Source organism: Uranotaenia lowii, chromosome 3 (assembly GCF_029784155.1).
Source record: "Uranotaenia lowii strain MFRU-FL chromosome 3, ASM2978415v1, whole genome shotgun sequence".
Taxonomy (NCBI): Eukaryota; Metazoa; Arthropoda; class Insecta; order Diptera; family Culicidae; genus Uranotaenia; species Uranotaenia lowii.
Genome location: NC_073693.1, coordinates 58,226,966 through 58,247,965, shown reverse-complemented (window position 1 = coordinate 58,247,965; position 21,000 = coordinate 58,226,966). Strand labels below are relative to the sequence as shown.

Sequence of the window (21,000 nt, the reverse complement as noted above, 5' to 3'; positions counted from 1 at the left end):
AGCAAAACAAAAATTGCAAACTTGACATTAAACTGTTTTAAAATGTTCACAAATATTTCACAAAAATTACACTTACATATGTTTCTCTGAAATAATACAAGAGGAAATAAAGTGGCATTTTTTTTGCATTTAAGAACGAAATTCGATAACAATTTCTAACGAAATTCGATGCAATTTCTAACGTTCTTCCATGTTGAAGAAAGCTTGTTCAAAACTCGTACTGTCCCAAATTAAATAAAACCTGGCACCTGCAACGAGGGGCTATGTTTATTTATGTTTTCAGATAGCGTCGCCGTCCATTTATTATAAGCTATAGGCAGCAGCAGCTATAGACAAGTGTGACCGGTCAGAGATTTTCATTGGTGGGTCTTTAGAGAAAAGAGAGACCAGATTGGCGGAAAAAACAAGTTTTATCTATATTTTCACAAAACCACCGCTTGAAAGAGATAGCGATCGAATCCTTACACATTGAGGTAGGTGACCTAGTAGTTCACCTTGCTGCTAGAGAGAGATCGCAACGGGCGTCTGGAGCGGCGATTCTAATTTATGTCCCCCGTAAGTTCATTTGGCAATTTATTAAGTTTAAACTTTCATAATAAATTTATTGAGAGCGACTCGGCCCGTTGCTCTGCGATTGCCCGGCAAGGTGCTGTTACGTTTCACTTTAGCTTAAACCAGATTTTCGGTGTCAAAAATTCCAATAAAATAAGGCATATCGATTAGGGGTCACTTCTCGATGGAAGTTTTCGTCAGCATTTTTCTCGAGGCAACCATTTTACGATTATCAAGACGTGATAGTTTTTATGGCTCAAGTTTTCGACAGTAGGGTTGGCAGTTATTACAAAAAGAAACAAATTATTTTTATTTTTCAAAAACAGTTATCTTTCTAACATCTGCTTCCTCTATTGATTTTTTGTCAAATGATACTCACTCAATAAAAAACTGAAACGGTAAATAGACTGATGCAGAAAGTTGTTATGTCACTGAACACACTGCTATATAAATTTAAAAAAAATGCATGCTGTATCCTCCGATAGTTGAATGCTCTTAATCAAATGAAAAAAGTTCACCTTAGCCTTCCAGCCCTAAGCGAAAGCAATTTCGGTCGCTTTAAAGCCATCCAATAACTTCGGATATAGTAATAAATATTTCGAGGCGATATTGAAGGCAGCCACCAATTTGTAAACTTAAGCTGCGTAGATATTACCGTAGCGTTTTTTTTTAAATTATGTTCTCGCAAATTTTGTTCACGTTGGAAGAACAAACTATGAGTAGTCACTTTCTGTTGAATTGATACCTATAAGGGTATATACGGGCGATAGTATTGGCGAAAAATTGGCCTCAGCCATAACCTCAAATTTTGATTTGCTGGCGTCCTCACCAGTGATGCTAGGTGCGTAACTAAAATCAGTATTTGCTTGTTCAAAACTAGTTATAATATTTCTGAATTGATTAAATTTTTTAACTAGGAATAGCAGCTAAACGTTTGAATTCATTACTAGGCGTCCCTAAATGGATGAAAATAAGCCATCTTTTGCTAATGAATTTTCAAGGTGAATTTAAAACATCTAAAAGATATTTTCATGTATTGCATGGTAGATTAAAAAATAGTTGTTTCTAGCTTCCAAACGAATGCAAAATAATTCACTGAACAAACAAGTAAATTAATGAGAGCCTAAGTTGACTTTGAAAATAATCGCCTACATGCTCTGATTATTTTAAATATATCCACATAATTCGCTACATAGTTTAAGTGTGCGATACAGACAATTGTCATTTCGTTGCGTTTAATGTTCACATTCGGATAGAAATCTACGGGAAAGTTGCAAATCCTTAGTACTCATGAAAAGGTTTTTCAGTAACAATTGCATTAATGCAATCAAAAAAATATAATCATTTTCCAAATATCAATGCTCTTGGCAGCCCTGAACACCAAAAACAAATCAAAACACGAGCATCTGTGTATCTTTTCCACAGGGCGAATTTGTCGATATTAGTACCGGAGAATCGCGTTTATCGTGCGCCCTTCTCAAAAATCGATTCTGTTCTCCCATGGTTTGAGGTTAGGGCTGAGGCCTCCTGCTAAGGTGGTGTTCGTGTAGAACTGTCAATATATCCTAATATTGTTCGTAAAGATGGTAACTCAAACAGTGTTGTTATATGAAATTTGTTACTTTCAATCCTTGGAATTTAGTGTGATTCAGTGTAATTGTTGTGTCGATTTTATGTATTATCTGAGTCATTTGAGTTATTTTTGTGTCAAATTTGTATCATTTTTGTGTCATTTTTGTCATTTCTGTGATTGCTGTCATTTTTGTTATTTTTGTCATTTTTGTCATCGGATCAAATAACACCACTTGAGAGTTGCAACAATTTGTCACCGGAACGAACGCCTCGATTTGTCAGACTGCATCCGCACCGATTTTTAGTAACCTACCTTCGAAGTGATTTAGTTTCTTCACCTTTCGGTGGACACATTCGGAGTATATTTTCTAACGAATGTGGGTGTCCGTTTTAATAGACGTGGGTTTTTGGAAGTTCACTCGGCAAAAAAAATAAAAAAAAAAAAGAATTATTACTTTTGCACCCGGCGCGGCCTATGATTGATGATCTTTTTGACGCGGATGAGATTATTCACCAAGCCGTCTCGTTGTTGAGTTGCATGAATTGGTTTCGTTTTCGTAGAATGAACCGAATAAATGGTTGTGTATACTGCCATACTTTTGTAGGGGTACACCAAATAAATAGTGGGGTACCATTTTCGGCCGGGTGTATTAATCATGTGTGTTAATCCTGGGCAACAACAAGACACGATAGAGGAATTGAGACCATTCAACTAGTTAAACTTCGCATTTAGGTGGTGCGATAAATCACTTTGCTGTCGAACGCTGCCGTGAGACACCTTCGGTTGGGTTTAGGACTATTTTTTTGTCAATTGACACCTTCAAAAGAGGTTTCCCAATTTCAATCCAAATTCAAATTGATGCTTTTGGTAAAAAAAGATCTACAACAACAGTTGTAAAACTCAATGAGCCCTGCTAGACATTTGAGAGAATATCCATAAACAGAACATTATCATTTCATTTATGGTGTCCTCTAACATCCTACCGGTGCAAGTCTTAGATGACTATCACCTGTATAAAAAAAAAATACTGGACGAGGAAAGGAACTCGACCTGGTGATAAACAGATTTCCGGAAAATTGGGAACATTGTATTTAATTAGTTTTTGAATGTTTTATCGGAATAAATTAAAGCCTCATTCATGTGTAATGAACAAAACTAAGCTGAATAAAAGACTCTTAACCTGATTTAAACCACACGAACACTATTAAAATACTTCTAAGGCGTCCTAAATATAATATATTATAAAAGTGGTTCTTTATTTTTAGAGTGATAAAAGACATACATCTCAAATAACAATAAAAATAGAAATATCAGAGAGGACAAGAAAAAAACTGACAATTACAAAAAAAAACCAAAATGATTTAAATGACACAGAAATGATACAAAAACGACACGAAATGACACAAAAATGACACTAAAGTGACACAAAAATGACAAAAAATAGAAAAACAAAATCAAAATAACCAAAAAATGACACAAGAATGACACAAAAATAAAACAAAAAAAACACAAAAATGAAACAAAATTCACACAAAAGTGACAAAAACAAAACAACAATGACATTAAAATGAAAAAAATTAAACAAAAAAAAAGTGACAAAAATTACAAACATAACGAAAATTACACAAAAGTGACACAAAAATGACAAAAAATGAAACCAAAATGACACAAGAGTGACACAAAAATGAAACAAAAATGACACAAAAATCTAAAAAAAGACAAAAAAAAAGAAACAAAAATGACATTGAAAGACAAAAATGAAACCAAAAAAAAAGTGGCAAAAAATTACAAAAATGACGAAAATTGCACAAAAATGTCACAAATGACACAAAAATAACACGAAAATGACATAAAAATGACAAAAAACCCTACCAAAATTACACCAAAAATGAAAAAACACAAATATGACAAGAAAGAAGGGAAAAACATAAAATTACAAAAATGACGAAAATAACACAAAAAAGAAACAAAAATGATACAAAAATAACACAGAAAGGACACGAGAATGACACGAAAATGAAACAAAAATCACTCAAAAACGACAAAAAAAAAGAAACAAAAATAACACAAAAATGACAAAAGTGAAAAAAAGTGACAAAAATTACAAAAATGACGAAAATTACACAAAAATAACTCGAAAATGAAACAAAAAAAAAAACTCCAATATGACACAATAAACAAAACAAAAACACAAAAAATGACATAAAAATGACAAGAAAGAAGGAAAAAAAACAAAAGTGGCAAAAATTATCAAAATGACGAAAATTACACAAAAATGACAAAAAATAAAGAAATGATAAAAATAAAACAAAAAAACCACAAACCTGACACGAAAATTACACTACAAATAACAAAAAAAAAACACAAAAATGACAAAAAAGAAGGGAAAAAATCAAAAGTGGCAAAAATTACAAAAATGATGAAAATTACACAAGAATGACAAAAATAACAAAAATGAAACAAAAATTATACACAAATAACACAAAAAAGACACAAGAATGACACAAAAATTACTCAAAAATGAAACGAAAATCACACAAAAATAGCAAAAAAAATGACACAAAAATGACAGAAATGACGAAAATGAAACAAAAAAAAAAAGTGACAAAAATTAAAAAATAACGGAAATTACACAAAATGACAAAAAAATAACACGAAAATGACACAAAAATTAAAAAAGAATTACACCAGAATGACATCTAAAGCACAAAAATGACGAGAAAATAACAAGAATGAAGGCAAAAAAAAACAAAAAAAGGCAATAATTACAAAAATGACGATACTAAGGGAACGTCCATAAATGACGTAGCTTTTTTTTCGAATCTTTCTACCACCCACCTCCCCCCTCGTAGCATTTCGTCACAAAGTCATAGACCCCCCCCTAGATAATAACGTAGCTTTAATAACCCCCCCCCCCCCCCCCACTTTTAAAAATCGATATTTAATTTAGAATAATACAAAAAATAACAAAAAAAGGGAAAGAAGTTATAAATGGAAGGTTAAAAAAGCATATCAATCAGTCAAAAAAAATCAAGCTACCTTTCAACAAACAGGATAGCTAGTAAGTATTCAATCAGTTGCGTCGCACACAGGGGTAAAACATGAAAAAGGCGATCAAAACTGTTTTCTGCCGAAACTATTCGTTTTAGACCTATAGTGTCTTCGAGACAAATGACCAGCATTACAAGGACTAAAAAGTAAGTTTTTTAAAAAATTGATTAATCCACCTAGTAGTGAGTTAGAAAAACTAACTTTTTTAATATCCATTTTAGAGCTGTATTGTCTGAGAAAAGTTTTTAGCTTGTACCAATTCTAGCAACTTTGCTAAAAAAGTCATAGCTGTAACATTAATCGTTTCAAAGTTATGACAATTTTTAGAAAAATAACACCAATTTTCAGTTTTTTCAACATAACTTTTTTGCGCGTGATTTTTCATGTAAAATATGTTCTAGAGAATTTTGAAGACAGAAAAGTTGTACACTTTTGCTGAATATACTGTATAGAAATTTTGAAGTTTAAACGAGATATTTTAAAAATACTTAACAAAAATAGTCATTTTGAACTGGTTATATCTCCTGAGTTCGGACGAGTTCGGTTACATATTTTACAGTTTTGCAATTAGAAAAGTATCGCCTTTCAAACAATGTACAATTAAAAGTGGCCAATTGTGACCTTCAGAGTGTAAATGTCAATAAAAGTGAGCCGAAAGTGAAGTTTATATACTAATTTGAGCATAACTATTACTATTTGGCTGCAACATGTAGGATTCCTAACAGTAGGCCTACTTGAACCACTTGGACTTGAGATGGTAGATGGGCTCAAATTAGTATAAAAACTTCATTTTTATCTCACTTCTATTGACATTTACACAATGAGGATCAAAATTGGCCACTTTTAATTGTACATTGTTTGAAAGGCGATACTTTTCTAATTGCAAAACTGTAAAATATGTAACCGAACTCGTCCGAACTCAGGAGATATAACCAGTTCAAAATGACTATTTTTGTTAAGTATTTTTAAGATATTTCGTTTAAACTTCAAAATTTCTATACAGTATATTCAGCAAAAGTGTACAACTTTTCTGTCTTCAAAACTCTCTAGAACATACTTTACATGAAAAATCACGCGCAAAAAAGTTATGTTGAAAAAACTGAAAATTGGTGTTATTTTTCTAAAAATTGTCATAACTTTGAAACGATTAATGTTACAGCTATGACTTTTTTAGCAAAAGTTGCTAGAATTGGTACATTAGCTTAAAAACTTTTCTCAGACAATTTAGCTCTAAAATGGATATTAAAAAAGTTAGTTTTTCTAACTCACTACTAGGTGAATTAATCATTTTTTTAAAAAACTTATTTTTTAGTCCTTGTAATGCTGGTCATTTGTCTCGAAGACACTATAGGTCTAAAACGAATAGTTTCGGCAGAAAACAGTTTTGATCGCCTTTTTCATGTTTTACCCCTGTGTGCGTCGGTCCAAATTATCTCCATTCGGGATTCCAATGAAATCGTTGGCAGCTTTCCTCCATCGTCTGTTCGGCTGGAATAATTGCATCTGCGATGACAGCTGCCTCCACCCAATCTCTATCGTTCTCCGGAGTGATGACCAGCACTTCTTGTCCTCTTTTGCCTACAATTCACTTTGGACGAATCTTTTTATCCGAGGCTGGGGCCTTGTGGATTTTGCTATGCTCCTTTTGGAGAACATTTGAAGCAAACTATAAGTTGCATTTCTTGCATGTACGCTCCTTGATATGCTTGAAAACAGTCGGGCAGTAGGAGTCAAAAGATTCTTGTTCAGACTGGATTCAATTAGGCATAATTTTGCTCAATTTTGATTTTTTTCCATATTTAATCAAAGCTACGTAGCTTTACTTGAACCCCTACCCCCCCCTCTCGTCACACATCGTCACACAAAGTTAAACTCCCCCCCTCCCCCCTCCAATGCTACGTCATTTATGGATGTTCCCTAACCAAAAAAACAAAAATGACAGAATTTACAATAATGGCCCAAAAATAACACAAAAATGACATAAAAATGACAAACATGAAATAAAAAAGACAAAAATGACAAAAAATACACAAAAATGACACGAAAATAACAAAAAAAATTACACAAAAAATGACAAGAAAATAACACTAGAATGACAAAAAAATGATGCAAAAATGAAACCAAAATCACACAAAAAAGGCAAAAAAAAAACAATAATGACATAAAAATGATAAACATTAAACAAAAAAAAGTGACAAAAATTACAAAAATGACAAAAATTACAAAAAATGACACAAAAATAACACGAAAATGACACAAAAATGCCAAAAAAAAAACACTAAAATGACATAAAAAAACAAAAAAAAATTACTAAAATGACAAGAAAGAAGGAAAAACATTAGTGGCAAAAATTACAAAAATGACGAAAATTACACAAAAATGACAAAAATGAAACAAAAATGACACAAAAATAACACAAAAATGACACAAGAATGACTCAATTATGAAACAAAAATCACACAAAAATGACAAAAAATAGAAACAAAAATGAATAAAAAAAAGTGACAAAAAATTACAAAAATAACGAAAATGACACAAAAATAACACGAAAATGACACAAAAAACGTCATTTTGGAGTTTTTTTTGTGTCATTTTCGTGTTTTTTTTTTTTGTCATTTTCGTTATTTTTGTAATTTTGTCACTTTTTTTAATTCATTTTTGTTTCTATTTTTTGTCATTTTTGTGTGATTTTTGTTTCATTATTCAAAGAAAAAGACATAAAAATTACAAGGAAGAAGGGAAAAAAAGTGGCAAAAATTAGAAAAAATGCCAAAAATGACACAAAAATGACAAAAAAAATGACACAAATATTACACCAACCTGCACCCCAGCAAGAGATGTCTATACTCCCATTCATTTTCATGTTTCCCAATCTATTTCCTGTTTTCTTCAAATAATGATGATCTAGATCTGGGGGAGGAAGACTGAATAAAAAAAGAAAAAAATCTTTCAAACGTCAAATTTCTCTCATCAATCTACCGACCAGTAAGAAAGTTCAAAATTTTACTTTCTTATTAAGTGAATTTCAATAAAAAAAAATTGTGATGCTGAAAAGCACTTGTTTTGCATAATACAATGATTTAATTAGGTTTTGTTCTGCTCTGGCAAATTCTTGCATGAACAGGCGTATTGAGTCGCTCAAATTTCGTTAAGGTTTTAGCTTAGCTTAGCTTAGCTTGTTTAACTACTCATATCCAGCTTAAATCATTCAACCCGAAATGCTTTTCACACACTATTTTCCTAATATTATAATTTTTTGATTATTTGAGACAAAAATATATTGAATACATTTCGAGCTCCATGATCGCTGGCGTGGCTAAGTAGAACGAATTCCACATCGCCAATGGTTGCCACTCCGTGATTGATCGAGGCCATCAATTTTGTGCAAGGGCCAAAAGAATGCAGCATGGGATTAGCAATTCATTCTCAATGCACAAAACTCATGCTCTCCCTTTAAAAAATGATCAATAACGACGCCGGCCACGTCCTAGTAGTCAATGAGGGATGAAAGAAGGATTGTTAGTGAGATACTTTTTGGGATCATCTATAAATCTGTTATTCCAGTTTTTTTCAAAAGCTTGTTTTGAAAAACTCTGAAACAATGTTTCACCAGCAATAGAAACCGTCTATACGTCTGCGAATCTATATTCAAGTATCTCAGGAAGGGTTGTGTTAGTGAGGGAGAGGTTGGGATCAGGAGCCATATTTGGTAAATGGTGCGATCTTCGTTTTTCCTACACCTCCTATGCTCCTAGACATTTCCTGAGAAATCTCCTATAAATACCTACGGACTACGGGGTATTAATTATTCGATTATCCAAAAACAATTATGACCACTCAAATTTTTGGAAAAGCAATCATTTAAATTTCTCACAAGCAAGCTGTTTCTCTCAATAAAATCTCTATAACATCATCCTAGCAAATCAATTTTTGGTTGGACAAACTAGTGTAGAGATTTATTTTTTATAATCTACACTTTTAACAAGAACAACAAAGCATACAAGAATCATGTTCAAAAATTTGTAGGTATTTAGATTTCAAATCGAATACCTTATATGCACCCAAAACCTAACAATAATTTTTTTTTCATATCCTATCGATTGCAATCTTCTACAATGCGTTCAAATTCTAATTGAATAAAATACATCTCAGTACAAATTTAAAATTATTTTTATTAAAATTCATTTTTTACCGCAGAAAAATTAAGGAAATTTATTTTTAATTTTACCTATTATTTAAAACTTGTTTTTTTATGTTGAACTGCGTAAAAAACAAAACTTTAAACGTAACTATTAATTTAAAATTCCATAAGTGAAAATTTTAACATATCCCTGTCTAAACCTCAATTGATTGAATATGGAGAGTATGACATCCGATGAGATTGCAAAGTTGAGCCTTTCCTTTCTAATTTTTGTATAAAAGCTTACAAACATATTTTTTTTCTTTTTGAACGGTTGCAATCGCCAAAATTCAAAAATTTTACCAGAAGTTCAATTTTCTACAAATAAAACTGAATAACTGATAAAATGTTTATCTTGGGGCAAAACATTAATTTTTTTTCAATGATTTTTAAAACATCATTGAAGAATAAATAAAGAGGCGAATTGCAAGTATTTTGTTTTAACATTTAATCATCACTAGAAGAATCTAATTTATTTTTGGTCCTGCTAATCAAATTCATTTAAAAAAAATTCTTCTAATCGAATGATCAAAAAATCCAACTGAGAACAATAAAATTGAAATATAACTGATTTCGTTCCTAAGAACACACATTTATATTGTCCGGAATAGTCACAGCAGCACAAAATCAATATCATTAGTATAATATAAATGTTTGTACCGACTTGATGAAACCATGTGCTTCATCTTTTTTCTGTAATCTTTCGTTTTTTCATTTCTAAAGTTCACTCCTAGCCAAGGATTTTTTCCAGACATCCAGTACACACAGAAACATTCATAAGCGCGAAAACTTTTGCACATTTTTTTTTTTTTATCTTTTTACGGAAATCAAGGGAGGCTGCTGAGCTCTTCGCATCAAGCATTCAAAACAAACCCAAGGAAAACACAAATTTTCTCTGCAATAATCACTCGGATATCAATCCAAAACTAAACACTTTTCACTGTGTTCACTTCTGTGTATGCTCATATGTTTCCCATTTAAAATCACTCACAACTTGGTGAGTAAAAATTGTTTAATGGTGTTAAGTTCGGGGTTTTCGGGGAGCAGTACAAATAGGTGTTGTCGGTTTGCTGGTCCGCAAGTAAAGAGACCGATCATCTTTTCTTTTATTCATACATCTGTTCTTCGCATAATAAATTCTTCCTCATATTGGTACCACTGACTAATGCCATAAAAGCCTCGATCTACGAGGGGTCTCTATTATATAATATATATTCAAAATACGCTACAAATGGTTGTTCTAAAAATAGCTTAAATAACAGATTTAGATTTTGGGTAGTTCCCATAGATCGCGCGAACAACATTTTTTATATAGTTCAAAGTTTACATTTACGACAGAGTTGACAGACTGGTATTGAATAATCTAGCTGTTGAATTCGATTTCGAAGTTTACTTTTGAATCTGCAGCAATGAACTCAGAAGACTTAAATTTAGCACCTAAACAACTGAATTACATGACTCGCTACAGGAAACTGATAATCTAAAGTAAAAATTTGAACGATTACAAGGCTTTTCAACAATTACTGGTTTTTTTGCCGAACAGTAAAAAACGATACAGAAAACGATACAGCGAATTTCAGTCTACCTTCCCCAGATCTAGACCTAAACAAACAATTGTAAACATGTAAAACGAGTTTGGCTCCCTAAAAGCCTCAAGGTATGAGCCGTTTCAAATAAAAACCGTTTGTCGTTTTCGCTACCTCAAAGCAATCTTGCTTTCTAGTGAAGCGTTGAACGAGGGAAGGTTCATCAACTCACACTCATGCAAATACAACCACTGACAAAAAAGTGGACAAAGTCTTCGGGCATCTAAAGCTCGTCGCCGTGAATCGTAAATTTGTTGAGAAGTGTATTCGAAAAATGGACATTTTGTTTTGAGAATAGGTTGCGAAATTCATAAAATTGCATTGTTAGACACATGTATCACTTTTAATTTTTTTTTAAATCCTGAATATTTTAAATTTCCTGAATTCCTGAATCTCTCATGAAAAGGGCCTCCACTTTCGAATTTTGGATACTCATAATTTTTCGCAATTTTAACTTTTGTGAAGGAATGACAAAAAAAAATGCCGACTAATTATGTTGTAAGGTTTAAATCGAACCAAATTAAAAGGGTAAAGTGTAGTTTAAATAATAATCTAAGCACAGACAAAATCTAAGGTTTTATTACATTATACCCAAAATTTATGCAGAAAATTCATACTTTAGGAAGTCACTTTCTTGTAACGGCTCGAATCATCATTCTTGATCGCTGAAAATGTTCGTGTTCTGGATAGAATTGATTGAGGTTGCCGTAACTAAAAGAGAGAGAAAGAGTATAAGAAATTTGGAGCTACTTTCAAAACAGAAAACACTTCATTTTTTGCAGTGATTTAAACATGAAAATACCGGCTTGAACGAGTTCCAGAGATCCACCATCCTCCAGATCGCTCAATTTGACAGCGTGGCGACGTATTAGGAACGCAGTTGTTAGCATCTCTGGTGGAGAATTTTTCTCCTAGAACATTAGCTAGTAAATTTCCAAGGCCTGGAGGGCTGTAGTTGCCCAAATTCGCTAACCTATATTTACCGTTAGCGCCATCAATAACAAAGTGGCTGTACACAATTTTTTTTTCTTCATAAAAATAGTGCCATATTATATGGAGCTCGTGAGCTTTTCTCGATGTCAATCTGTGGATTTTCTCGAGTCCTATCCAGAACTCTGTCTTCAAATCACCGAATCCTAGCTGGTAATCTTTCCATGTGCGATCGAAATCAACGGAACCATTAAAGCGATTTTGTATAACTATCCAGCCTCCTCCCTCATACTCTTGGTCACAAAATGCTTCGAATGAGAAATTTTCAAATGGATGCAACATATATACTCCGGAGATTTTGCTTGGATTATCTGAACAAGTTTGGAAGATCGTTTTGGTGCCATTAGGCTTAGCTGCGCTCCTGGAACTATTGCTTTGTTTTTGTATAAACGATCTCATTTCAGCAAGTTCTTCACGAATAAGCTTCGATTCGTTTTCTAGCTTAGCCAGAGTGATGTTCTGCCATGTTTGCCATTCTTTCGTCGAGTTGAACCGTTCCTCTGATTGAAGATTGCTTTTACGGATACTAAGAATGGGTTGGAAAAGTTAATCCATTGCATCGAAACTTCGCTGGTTAAACTTACTTGGAGTTTATCGAATCCAAACGGGCAGCTGTGATTTCGTAGCCAATACCGAATGCTGCAACAGTTGAGATTCCGATCAAAGAACCATTGACCCAGAATAGAAACGCTGTAATCAAAACTGAAGTCACCATTGTTGAAAGTGTTACTGTTCAGGATCACCCCTGATGGCTAAGATCGAGACTAATAAAACCGTACACACATTCTTTCAAACAACATTACAAGCAAGTGGACTGTATTACTTCGATAACTTAGACTTAAAATACAATTATTCCAACACAAACTGACTCTGGTCTCTCTAGACCTCTGACTATGGCCATGCTGGCCTCTGACTTAGGCCCCATGGACCGTGAACTTAATACTGTGGTCCGTCTCCGATGGTGGTTGGTTAGGAAAAGAGAACGAATCTTGGGCTGACTTGGGCTCGACCCTTTGGAAAATCCTCTTCGTGGCCGAGGAAAAGCCGATGATTTTGGCGCGGATCTCAGCCGTTAATGCACGCAGCATCGCCATGTTGCTACTGGGTCATTTCGTCTCTTAGGGTGGTTCATGGTGACCCGTTCGTTCCAGAACATGCCGCCCGCCTTGAAAGGTGACGGAACGTACGCATTTCAAAATTTTCCTGTTGTGCTGACCGTTGATGACGCATTTTGGACCTCGTGTTGTGCTGAACCATTTGTCGCAGCCATTTGTACTGCCGCCCGCCGTTGACCCACATCGGATGCCGTTTGAATGCCGCCACTGCTCTCGTTACCGAATTTTGCAACCTCTCTGGTTGTCCGCCTTCGTCCGATAGTGGTCTCGATGCTTGCCTGATAGCTTGGGAAAGGAAGTATCACTTTTCTTGTATGTTATAGAAGTTCCAAAATACTTAGCTTGAGGTCTTGGACGCTGATCTGATACTCCTAACCACGATCAGCGCCCTGATGCCGATTCATTTGCTGTTTGCTTCCAAGTCATATTCTGACCTCCAAATTCTGAGCTCTCCAAGCTCTGACTTCCAACAACTGAGCCTAACATGCTAGTTCCCAAGCTCTACCGACACATATCAGACCAAAATACAAACACATAAAATACTGACTCAAACATACATTTCATTCCGACTCATTTCTGACTTTTTGTCCAACTGTATTGCTGACCTTTTCTCAAAATGTTTTCTCAACAACCAATTCTGAATAATTTTCCAACAATGTTCTCAGACTGTTTTTCTGACCAGTTTTCTGAATGTTTTTCTGAACGTGTTTCTGAATGATTTTCCAACAATTTTCACAGACCGTTTTTCTAAATGGGTAGCTGACATACCAATTCCCGACCAATAGTCAAACCGTATCTTCAATGACTCAGACTCTGATAGCTTCATTCCGATTGATTGATTGTGTGTGTAAGTGATGTGTGTGATGCAGAGTTGCGTTAGAGAGTCCTGGTACTTAATCCAGGATGATGCTTGATGAGAAACCGCCAAATGCTAGTCCTGATCCCGTCGATCAGACTATCCGAAAATCGAAATCCAACGCAACTCTGAAGTGTACCGAATGATATAACCGACTGATACCGAATAATTGAATCCCTTGGATTCCCGATAACTCCTGATGGCGGAGTGACTGCACAAAAAACTTCCGGAAGTAATTTGTGTGTTCGGAGGGGCGCTGGAAAGCCCTGGTATTGCCATGCCCGATTGCAGCAGAAATGACACAGCAAAAAAAATAAAACCGTCACATAAATGTCCTGATCCCGCGATCAGGTTAACCGAAAAACGAATTCCAACGCCTACTCCGACCATTTGCGAATGTAAATACCGATTGATGACCAAATGATTGATTTTCCGAATCAAATTATTACCGAATGGAACCCCGTTTGGTTCCCTTTATGATTTTTCCCCCAATGATGCCCAGTGTTAATTGTAAGTGTATTACAAAGTGAATATCTGAATGATTTGCTGACCGATTTCCAAATGACTGACTGTGTCTCCGAATGATTTTCAGAACGATTTGAACCCAACTGGTTCCTGAAAAATCTGAATGGCTTGCCAACTGATACCCAATGTGAATCCAATTGATTCACGAAAAACTGAATGATTTGCTGACATTTTCGAGGCGCACCTGGTCCGCACCAGGCCCCTCTACACTGAATGATTTTTTGCCTGAGTTACTGGTGTTAAAACGGCTAAAAACAGCTGACTCTTCTCTTGCAAACATGAGTCCCTCTGACCTACTCAAAACTCTGGACATATTTTTGACATTAATTAATCGCACCCGGTTCACCATGACTATCTTCCAGTAATATGCCGAATAGGAATCTGAATGATTGTTTAACATTTTATCTGACTGATTGCGGATGGTTCTGAGCAAAAACTTGAATTCCGACTAAATCCAACTGATTTACCTCCAGTGTGAATGTTTCCGATTTTGAAAATAGCAACCAGAATGAATTTGACCATAAATGTCCGATTTCAAACGCCACGACAAGTTTCAGATGTATGAATTGACCGACCTCTTAACTGGTTTACTCAACCGACTTATGCCTTAATGCAGGTCCAACTTATCCGTTGCGTACTAGAAAAGTGATTTTCAGGATCCTTTCAAACGATTCGATTTTGTCCAATAGGAAAGGTTAAACAGAGGCAGTGATGATTAGGTTGCAACTGATTCGACCGAAATAAACATATCAACTACATATCATAAGAAACATATCAAACCTTTAAATGCTTTCTTTTAAATAGATTGCCTTGTTCCTAAGAAACGTAGAACTCAAAATGCAATCATTACGAGCTGTATGCATAATATTCAACATTCTTGAGAACTTCTTCGAGCTTAAATTACATTTGAATAAAATCAAATGAATCAAACACACTGACCACTTTCAGGTCCAACTACAATCCAATATCTATGTTTATCGAACTATTTTTATCATTTTCCAACCTCACGTTTCCCATTTCATTTGTTATGTTTATCATCACAACCGTGTATAAAACGAATTCGACTCACCGTGGACTTGATTGTGTGTGATACTGTTGCCGGAGTATTGGAAGTTCAATGCATGTAGATCATTACCAACGTCCTGATTGATAAATTGAAAATTCCTCCAGTTGCCGAATATGCTTTCATGTGACGAATCTTCTGTAGTTTGTTAGATGCATTTCCGATTATACAGCATTCAGCGATGATGGACAAAATAACATTGACGAGATTACCGTAAATTGGCAATTTCGTGATTTGCATACGTGCAAACTCTCCTGGCCCAACGGGTATTCAAAATAGCGCACAAGAACACACAGATACACCATATTAGCAATAAAATAGTTAAAAACGAGACTAGACATCACAAACTCCACTTGGACTGCAAAAATTTCACAAAAATAACCAAATTTTTCAGAAGCCTTGTTTTGTTTCTTCCTTTTTCCTATGACATTCGCTATATAAGGTGCAGTTTTACTTCCTTGCAAACTTTGCTCTGAAATTTTTATGGTATGGAGATGGATTCTGGCTAAAGAATTGCTTTGAGTGGTGAATTTTGCAGAGATGGTAGATTTGAAGACTTGACAACAAAAACATGTCTTAGATACATGAACAGTTTACTATTTTATGAATCAAATTAATTGTTAACATATATCCGAAATTAAAACTGAACTGATATTCTAGGTAATTTAACATCAACAACGGATAGATACGAATTTATTTTGATAGGTCGTCAAAGAGAAATACAATAGCGAATTAAGGATCCAGTAGTTGATGATCTACGGTAGATGGAATTATAGCATGGTTAATAATTGGTTTGACGTTTTCTACATTTCCATTTTCATTTTCTTCATTTTCCATAATATTCAGTTGATATTTTGATGGACATGAATCGTTCTGCTCACTAGTAATTGATTGTTGTTTTGAGTAAATAAGCTACAAATGAGGAACAAGATGGGCATAGCTGACGCGGATGTAGGCACAATAGATGATGGCGCTTGATCAATACCATGGAGGATACAAACTTTAATGAATGACAAACACTTAGCCGAGGTTTGAAGATCGAGTATGGGTGCAGGTAAAGTAGCTTGGTTGATTATTTCTACACATCCGTCGTTTTAAAATGGTGATTACCATATGATTGAGTTGGAGTAAACGAATTTGGATGAATTCGGGAAAATTGGAACTATAGCTCGGATTATACTTGTCGTTGGGAAGAATAACCTCAAATAAACGCACGATTGGTAGAATGTAAAATGAAAGTTCATACACGGATTGTCGCAACTCCCAGGTTGCTTCACAATATTTCTCAATTGATGATTTGGTTGGAATCTGTTCTCACATATGCTCGCTCACACACAGCTGGGAAGACTTTCGAATTCGAATTTTCATAATTATTTCGTTGGGCTGAAAACTACACTTTCAAAACCGACGTATAATGTTCAACCATTGATTACACACATTCCTTTTCATACTCTCATACATACCGTACTGTACTGATGCTTATCGATTTGGTTTTTATGATCTGGCTCGATAGGACCATGTTCAGGATCACCCCTGATGGCTAAGATCGAGACTAATAAAACCGTACACACATTCTTTCAAACAACATTACAAGCAAGTGGACTGTATTACTTCGATAACTTAGACTTAAAATACAATTATTCCAACACAAACTGACTCTGGTCTCTCTAGACCTCTGACTATGGCCATGCTGGCCTCTGACTTAGGCCCCATGGACCGTGAACTTAATACTGTGGTCCGTCTCCGATGGTGGTTGGTTAGGAAAAGAGAACGAATCTTGGGCTGACTTGGGCTCGACCCTTTGGAAAATCCTCTTCGTGGCCGAGGAAAAGCCGATGATTTTGGCGCGGATCTCAGCCGTTAATGCACGCAGCATCGCCATGTTGCTACTGGGTCATTTCGTCTCTTAGGGTGGTTCATGGTGACCCGTTCGTTCCAGAACAGTTACAATGTACTGAATTCTTAATAGGTCCTATGACTTCATTTATAGATCGACATGTACATATGTTATATCAGTGATAAAAAAAAACTCATTCCATTCCCAACTACAGTGCTAGTAAAAAGAAAATAGAAACTATATCTGAATGTTTTGAAATGCTTTGGCAATGTTTTAACCATCTTCAATATTTTTGATCAGCAAAAAGCTCGTTTTACTCAATTCTAGGTTGTTTTTGCAGTTAAACCAATAGCTCGTTAAGGTTGCAAAGTTGGTTATACAAAAATGACAAAAATGACAAAAATGACAAAAATGACAAAAATGACAAAAATGACAAAAATGACAAAAATTACAACAATTACAAAAATGACAAAAATGACAAAAATGACAAAAATGACAAAAATGACAAAAATGACAAAAATGACAAAAATGACAAAAATGACAAAAATGACAAAAATGACAAAAATGACAAAAATGACAAAAATGACAAAAATGACAAAAATGACAAAAATGACAAAAATGACAAAAATGACAAAAATGACAAAAATGACAAAAATGACAAAAATGACAAAAATGACAAAAATGACAAAAATGACAAAAATGACAAAAATGACAAAAATGACAAAAATGACAAAAATGACAAAAATGACAAAAATGACAAAAATGACAAAAATGACAAAAATGACAAAAATGACAAAAATGACAAAAATGACAAAAATGACAAAAATGACAAAAATGACAAAAATGACAAAAATGACAAAAATGACAAAAATGACAAAAATGACAAAATTGACAAAAATGACAAAAATGACAAAAATGACAAAAATGACAAAAATGACAAAAATGACAAAAATGACAAAAATGACAAAAATGACAAAAATGACAAAAATGACAAAAATGACAAAAATGACAAAAATGACAAAAATGACAAAAATGACAAAAATGACAAAAATGACAAAAATGACAAAAATGACAAAATTGACAAAATTGACAAAAATAACAAATATAACGAAAATCACAAAAATGACAAAAATGGCAAAAAAAGCAAAAATGACAAAAATGACAAAAATTACAAAAATGACAAAAATGACAAAAATTACAAAAATGACAAAAATGGCAAAAATGACAAAAATGACATAAATGACAAAAATGACAAAAATGACAAAAATGACAAAAATGACAAAAATGACAAAAATGACAAAAATGACAAAAATGACAAAAATGACAAAAATGACAAAAATGACAAAAATGACAAAAATGACAAAAATGACAAAAATGACAAAAATGACAAAAATGACAAAAATGACAAAAATGACAAAAATGACAAAAATGACAAAAATGACAAAAATGACAAAAATGACAAAAATGACAAAAATGACAAAAATGACAAAAATGCGATGACAAAAATGACAAAAATGACAAAAATGACAAAAATGACAAAAATAACAAAAATGACAAAAATGACAAAAATGACAAAAATGATAAAAATGACAACAATGACAAAAATGACAAAAATGACAAAAATGACAAAAATGACAAAAATGACAAAAATGACAAAAATGACAAAAATGACAAAAATGACAAAAATGACAAAAATGACAAAAATGACAAAAATGACAAAAATGACAATGTTGTTGGTGTTTAAGCGATCATCATTTTAATTGTAGCTGAATTCTGATATTGTGGTTACCATATGTTTTGTGTCACTAAGATTTTGATTAAACAGATATTGTGTTTTGGAGAGTTTGAAATAATAATATATAGCAAATTGCATAGCTGAGTGCAAGATTTTACTTTTTCTGAAACTTTATTTTGAAATTATGGAAAACCGTTCTTACACCTTTACCAATTGGAGTAAAGCGGGTGTTGTGATGAAATCTGCATTTACACCCAAAAAATTATCCATGTGCTGTGCAAATGCTCAAAGCCTGTGTGCTCGTAGGTTAAACAAATTAGGCGAGCTTCGACAAGCAATAGAAACATCTGGAGTTGATATAGTATGTATTAGCGAAACATGGTTGAATCAGAATATAAATAATAACATTATAGCACTGAATGGTTACAATATAATCCGCAATGACAGATTTGGTCGTCTAGGTGGCGGAGTGCTTATGTATATAAATAGCGATTTGCGTTTCTCGATTATAGACATATCACCAGCTGTAGATTATGCCTGCCCAGAATATGTACTAGCCGAAATCATTGTAAAAAATGTAAAACTACTTGTAGGAGCTTTTTATAATCCGCCTGAAAGTGATTTTAATGAATGTTTGACATATATTATGAACAAATACGGAAATGATTATACCTACATTTACTTTTTGGGAGATTTTAACATTAATTGGCAAGATATTAACAGTTCTAAAACGAAATTGTTCAAGGCTGAGGCTGCTTCGTACGATTTGACAAGTTTAGGATTGGAACCAACGTTTTTCCACAGAACTGGAGCTTCCCAACTAGATCTTATACTCACAAATGATGTATCAAACGTGTTACGATTTAACCAAATAGATTTTCCTGTTCTTTCGAACCACGATTTATTATTTGTTTCTACCAACCATTGTAAAAATCAACCCAATTGTCCAGCTGAATTTCGTGATTAAGATCAAGTAAAATATGCGCTGTTTGCTATCAAATCCAATGCAATAGGACTCGACAATGTTCATTTAAGATTTATGAAATTAATATGGCCATTTATTGTTCAACCTGTCACACACATTTTTAACGAAATCATTCATACAACAAGTTTTCCCAGTGAATGGAAAAAATCGAAGATTATACCTATAAGAAAGAAGCCTGTCAACACTTTAGAGAACCTACGCCCCTGTGTTCACTGTCAAAAGTTTTCGAGTTTGTAATCAAACAACAACTGTGCAATCACATTAATGCATATAAACTACTCAGTGATTTTCAATCTGGTTATAGAGAAAAACACAGTACAAAAACAGCAATGCTAAAGATTATTGATGATGTTGGGGTTGTGCTAGATAAAGGAAATTCAGTTATTCTAATTATGCTTGATTATTCAAAAGCTTTTGATACAATTTCTCACAAGTTACTCTATAATAAACTTATAAATTATTATGGATTCTCATTGAATGCTGCCAATTTGCTTAAATCGTATCTAAACGGTAGAACTCAAGCTGTTTTTAATAATAGAGAATACTCGAGATTCGTACCAGTTACATCTGGGGTGCCTCAGGGGCCAATTTTAGGGCCCGTTCTTTTCACATTGTATATAAATGATCTGCCTACTGTATTGAAGCATTGTGAGATACATATATTTGCAGACGATGTTCAACTATACTTCGATTGTAGTGACTGTAATGTAGAAGAAATCACAAGTAAGATTAATGAAGACTTATCAAGAGTCAGTAAATGGTCTTCAAAAAACATGCTTTCACTCAATTCCTCCAAAACTTGTGCCATTATGTTCAACAAAAATTGTAATTTTCTCCCATGTATTACGCTGAATAATCTTCCTATAGTTTTTGTTGACACAGGCATAAGTTTGGGCTTCCGATTTCAGTCAAATTTCCAGTGGGATGCTACTTTACAAACACAATGTGGAAA

General features: G+C 33.8%; 2 protein-coding genes across 2 annotated transcripts in view; both read right to left on the bottom strand.

Annotated features, from left to right (window-relative positions):
- Nucleotides 1-11,568: 11,568 nt before the first annotated feature.
- On the bottom strand, nt 11,569-12,650 carry LOC129752218 (angiopoietin-4-like). The gene is made up of 3 exons (XM_055748006.1): nt 12,517-12,650; nt 11,745-12,458; nt 11,569-11,653 (listed from the first exon to the last, which is right to left on the bottom strand). The coding sequence occupies exons 1-3, from the start codon at nt 12,645-12,647 to the stop codon at nt 11,569-11,571; spliced, it is 930 nt and encodes a 309-aa protein (XP_055603981.1). The 5' UTR covers nt 12,648-12,650.
- A 474-nt stretch (nt 12,651-13,124) lies between these two features.
- The window catches only part of LOC129752217 (uncharacterized), a 10,777-nt gene continuing 2,901 nt past the window's right edge, over nt 13,125-21,000 (bottom strand). Inside the window, exon 6 of the mRNA XM_055748004.1 lies at nt 13,125-13,325. Within this exon, the coding sequence (XP_055603979.1) occupies nt 13,125-13,325 (201 nt within the window). The remainder of the gene's footprint in view (nt 13,326-21,000) is intronic.

Bases quoted from the DNA above. Each gene is read 5' to 3' on its own strand.
- LOC129752218 (XM_055748006.1), bottom strand. From the start codon at position 12,647: ATGGTGACTTCAGTTTTGATTACAGCGTTTCTATTCTGGGTCAATGGT. The intron at 12,459-12,516 runs GTAAGTTTAACC...ACCCATTCTTAG, and splicing joins TTGGATTCGATAAACTCCAA to TATCCGTAAAAGCAATCTTC. The intron at 11,654-11,744 runs GTATTTTCATGT...TCTCTCTTTTAG, and splicing joins TCTGGAACTCGTTCAAGCCG to TTACGGCAACCTCAATCAAT.